The sequence below is a fragment of the Marmota marmota genome, unplaced genomic scaffold (genome assembly GCF_001458135.2).
Source record: "Marmota marmota marmota unplaced genomic scaffold, marMar, whole genome shotgun sequence".
NCBI lineage: Eukaryota > Metazoa > Chordata > Mammalia > Rodentia > Sciuridae > Marmota > Marmota marmota.
In genome coordinates, this window is record NW_025999968.1 from 20788030 (window position 1) to 20793027 (window position 4998).

A 4998-nucleotide genomic window follows, 5' to 3' on the forward strand; every position below is an offset into this window, starting at 1 on the left:
AACATAAAACTATCTAAAATCTTTTCACTTTTTTTTGCCTTACTTACTCTAGTATGACATGAACACTTGGATTGATATTTATTGTTTATCTATGAATAATATAAACAAATATTTAAGAAGTTAATAATGTCTCCAAAATTAACTCATTAATTTTTGAAAACGATAATAATTACAAACCTATTTAGTACTATTGAAAACATCCACAATTTGCCTCCACAATTTGGTGACTGTTTTAATAAAAGGAGAATAAATATTAATAAGAGATCTACATATTTCTTTTCAGCATTTTTTTCAGGGAATCTATGACCTGCTTGTTTCTCAGGCTGTATATCATGGGGTTTAACACAGGAATTATGACAGTGTAAAACAGAGAAAAGATCATATCTTGGTCATCTGCTTGTGAAGATGCAGGATGCACATACATGAAGAGAAGGGGGACGTAATATAAAGTCACAGAAAAGAGATGGGCTCCACAGGTGGAGAAGGCTTTCCTCATGCCTTTTTCAGACTTCTTTCTTAAAATTGTAAAGAGAACTAGTGAATAAGAAATAAGAATAGTCACAATGCTAAATACTTGTATTGAGCCAGAGAAAATAAAAATTATTAGATAATTAAGAGAAGGATCAGTACAGGAAATCTTTAATAATGGTATAACATCACAATAAAAGTGATGTACTATGTTGGAATTACAGAAGGTTAATCTGAATAAAAAGCTTTCATGAATTATAGCATGAAGCAATCCACCTACAAATGATAAAACCAGTAGTCGGAAGCATAGTATATTGGTCATAATCACAGGATACAGTAAAGGTTGACATATGGCTACATAGCGGTCATAAGCCATTGCTGCCAGGAGAAAGCATTCTGTGGTCACACTAATTGCAAAGAAAAAAAATTGTATCATGCACTGAGGGAGAGAGATCATCTTGCTCTTGTCTAAGAAGTTCATTAGCATCTTTGGGGTCACTGTTGATGACAACCAAGTATCCACAAATGCTAAATTCCCAAGGAAAAGGTACATGGGGATGTGAAGCTGAGGGTTATTCCAGATCAGAGAAATCAGACCAAGGTTTCCCACAAGTGTCATAAGGTATATTGCCAAGAACAGTAGGAACAGGGGGAGTTTCCACTGTGGTTGTTGTGTCAGTCCTCTGAGAACAAATTCTGTCAGCAAAGTTGCATTGTCCTTTTCCATGTCCTTACTGAATGTCACCTGTAATGAAATGAAGTGAATGTGAAAATGTACATGGGAAAGAGAGAATTAAAATTGCAAAGGCATCCTATGGCAATAATATCAACTTTACAGCAAATGTATCCTCCATCTGCCACAATGGCATAGTCGGTGAATGTTTGGGGTCTACAGTAGTAAAATTGACATATTATTTATGATCTTTGCTGCTAATTGGATCTTTGCATTTGTCTGTCCCTGTCCAGCTCATTCCTTCAACTTCTCTAGTATTTCTTGCTTTGAGCCAATTTCCATTTAATTCAAAATTATTTCTTATCACAACCTTAGAGCCCCCAACAGAAGAGATAAAAAGAGAAACCAGAAAATAAAATACTGATCAGAGTGATCCCAAAAGGAAAGGTAAAAATGGAAAAGGGATTTTGTGGACAGAAACCAAAACAACATGGAAAGTGAAGAATGGTGCTAAATACAACAGTGAATGATCTAGTGGGATGAGAATTAACAGAGATAATGGAGTGCAGAAATTAAGAAAGTTTCAGTAAGTTTAGACACAGCAGTTTTTGTTAGGCAATAGAATTAAGTTCAGAGAGTTATTGAAAGTGCAGTGAAGAAAATGGTATGAGTGCACCCTGAGCTGTATGCAGAGCAGTTGGTGTTTTCATCTGGCATGCCACCAAATATAAAATTTATTTACTGCATAGCATTTCAATAAAATTTTCAAATGAGTCATCAAATGAGACAAGTTGAGAAGAAAAAAGCAGAGGAGAATTAGAAGTGGAAAAAGAATTTGGGGGCCCTGTGGTTGTGGCTCAGTGAAGTGAAGCAATCACTTCACATGCGAGAGGCCCTGGGTTTGATCCTCAGCACCACATAAAAATAAATAAATAAAATAAAGGTATTAAAAAAAAGTTTGGGGTGAGTGAAAAGAAAACAATAGAGAGGAAGAAAAATGGGTAGAAAATAACAGACACACATGAATAAGCATAAAATGTGAGATTAAAAAAAGGTTCAGATATTTGGATATAGATGTTTGTCTTAAGCCTGAATTATTCATTAATAGTTGTCAACCAAAAGAATCTTATCCTTTTATTTCTATTCAAAGTTCATTTTTTTCCCTTAAGGAATTTTTATTTAAAATAGAAGATTTAAAATCTTGCTTTAAAACTATTTAAAAGTAATTTTGCTAGTATTACTGAACTTTAAAGTTGCTTTATATTTAAGTATAAGCATAATACTTAAGCTACAGTTTTAATGATTAATAATATTCCATTACATACTCATAATATGACCAAAGAGTAGGTTTTAGGTAATGTCACCACAAATAGCAACAAAAAAGTAACTCTATGACATGATGGGATGACCATCTGCTTGAATATAGCAATCACTTCTCTACATGAATGTGTACAAAAATATCATGTGATAAAACTAAAATATACATGATAATACTTTTTAAGTTTCCTTATCTTTGTTAGCACAGTAACTGCAATGAACTTCCTCTAGAAATTCTACTTGTTTAACTTGAGAGTACTTTCCTCCCCCAACAGCCCTTTTAGCAGAATAACATGTAACCAGTTATGGGAACCTAAAAAAGCAATATAAATAAACAGTGGCAATGGTGAGAGTTGAGTATACTTCATTTAGAGAGGGGTATTCCAGTCAATTCCTAATCACTAGATAATCAAAAGCAATCACATTCAATTTGTGAAGACATCTTAAATCATAGGTTCTATAAAGAGCAGTGTAAGAACATTTTTATGTTATTTCTTACCACATGCACATAAATGATCCAAAATATACTTCAGAAGGTGTGACAGTAGAAAACTAGTATTTATGTGACATCTTAAAAATTTTAATCAGAAAGCCAAACATTGAATGTTTTCTCTGGTGTGAGGAAGCTAACCCACAATAATTAGGGGCAGATGAGGGGAAGAATAGAAGTGCAGTAGACTATATAAAGGGGATTGAAGGGAAGGGAGAGGGATAGGAAAAAAAAAGTGGAATGAATCTGACATAATTTTCTTATGCACATATACGAAAACAACCCAGTGAAACCCATCTTCATGTATATTCATCAGAATAAGATCATAACTGGGATAATATACATTCCATACTTGTACAACTATATCAAAATTGATTCTGTTATATATAACTAAAATGAACTAATAAATTAAAAAATTAATTAGAATATATGGATAATTAAACACAATGGGTCTTTTTATCAGAATCATCAGAAATATTTTTCATGTAAAAATAAGTACAAATTGAATATTTAACCTATTTAGAATTATTTAACATCCTAGATGACCAAATAAAGCTATTATAGTTAGATTAACAAGATAATAGGCACATCACTAAAGGAAATAAATCAGTCTTACAGCATTTTTGCTTATTCAGATTTTAGCACAGAAGTGAATATGAAGATAGTGCACCATTTTCCATTTTACCTGGCTCTTACAAACCCAACCTAAAGTGTTATAAGATAAATGACAATTTCTAATAAAAAAAGAAAAAGATAATTTTAAAATTCAGAATTCATTTCTATCTTACCAATAAATTGAAAGAGATTGTGGAGATCCTTTAAAATTATTAGGCTTTATAAAAGAGAAAGAAAATATAATAGTATAGGATTGATAACAACAAAAGTAACAATTCTTTGCAAACTCACTCATTTCAGGTGTTTAATTTCCCAGTCTCAAGAAAATGCTTATATAAGATTGACTTTGAACAGAGTCAACTAGTTGTATAACTGCGTGCTTTCTTCAAATTGGTACGAATAAAGTTCTGCAATTCCCGAGAGTGCCATTGGGTTCCCTGTAGGACAAGTGAAGTTGTTCTACTGGACACTGTGGATTTGGACAAGTATTAGAACTCTGGGTTGTCCCACTGGCATCACCAACTCTGGAATCGTAAATATCAAGTCACTGTCAACAGTTTTAGTTTTAACAAAAAACAAAAACAAAACAACAACAACAACAACAAAAAAAAAACAACAACAACAAAAAAACTGGTTGCTGGCATGTACAGGAGCCGTGGTTTGATCCCCAGAGCTACAAAAGAAAAATATTGTACTTTATTACAGTATTGCTATTCCTCACAAAGGGCACTCATGACGTGTTTATGGAAACTTCCATTTATACACTATTCCCAGTGTTTTTATTAGTATGCTTCTCAGCTCATTCAAACATGAATTTAAGTGGGTCATCACCTTTTATGAATTCAGAATTCAATCCCAAATAAGTGTTGTTCATGCAAAAGCAATTTAAAACTCCAAAGTATTCCTAGCCTTCCTACTTTATGCTGAAACTTGAGGAGAAATCTTATTAGGCAGTTGTTAGTAGTAGCAGCTAAAGAAGACTATTCAGATACATAATTTGTGAATATTTTCTCAGGGATAGCAATCACTTTCTCATTCCATAAGACACCAAACTAGTTCTTTCCACTGGTGATATTGTGCTAATTAACCTAATGGAAAAGAAACATTAATAACCCTAGACTTACCACTTAGACATTATTATGACAAATAGTGGGAAATAAATCAGATAAAATTCTAGAGTCCTTCTATCTCAATGAATTTTCTCATGATTTAGTGATATAAGATACATCAATATATTCCTTCTCAGGTGAAGCATAAGTTATTGCATCTGGCTCCTAAATAAACAACCAAAAATATTCAAAAATTCTAATGAGGAATTTGGATTTTAACTTCATTAATTCCATTTGGGTGTATCACTCTGACCCACTTACAAAGAGACCCAAACAATTGCTACATTTAAGAGGAATTCAAACAGGAGAAGGGTGTTCTATCACTT

General features: G+C 32.7%; 1 protein-coding gene across 1 annotated transcript; it reads right to left on the minus strand.

Moving 5' to 3' along the window:
• Positions 1–265: 265 nt before the first annotated feature.
• Positions 266–4698, minus strand: LOC107136213 (olfactory receptor 183-like). The gene is made up of 2 exons (XM_015478405.1): positions 4691–4698; positions 266–1202 (listed from the first exon to the last, which is right to left on the minus strand). Exons 1-2 carry the CDS (start codon positions 4696–4698, stop codon positions 266–268), a joined length of 945 nt encoding a protein of 314 aa, XP_015333891.1.
• Between the last annotated feature and the right edge of the window lie 300 nt (positions 4699–4998).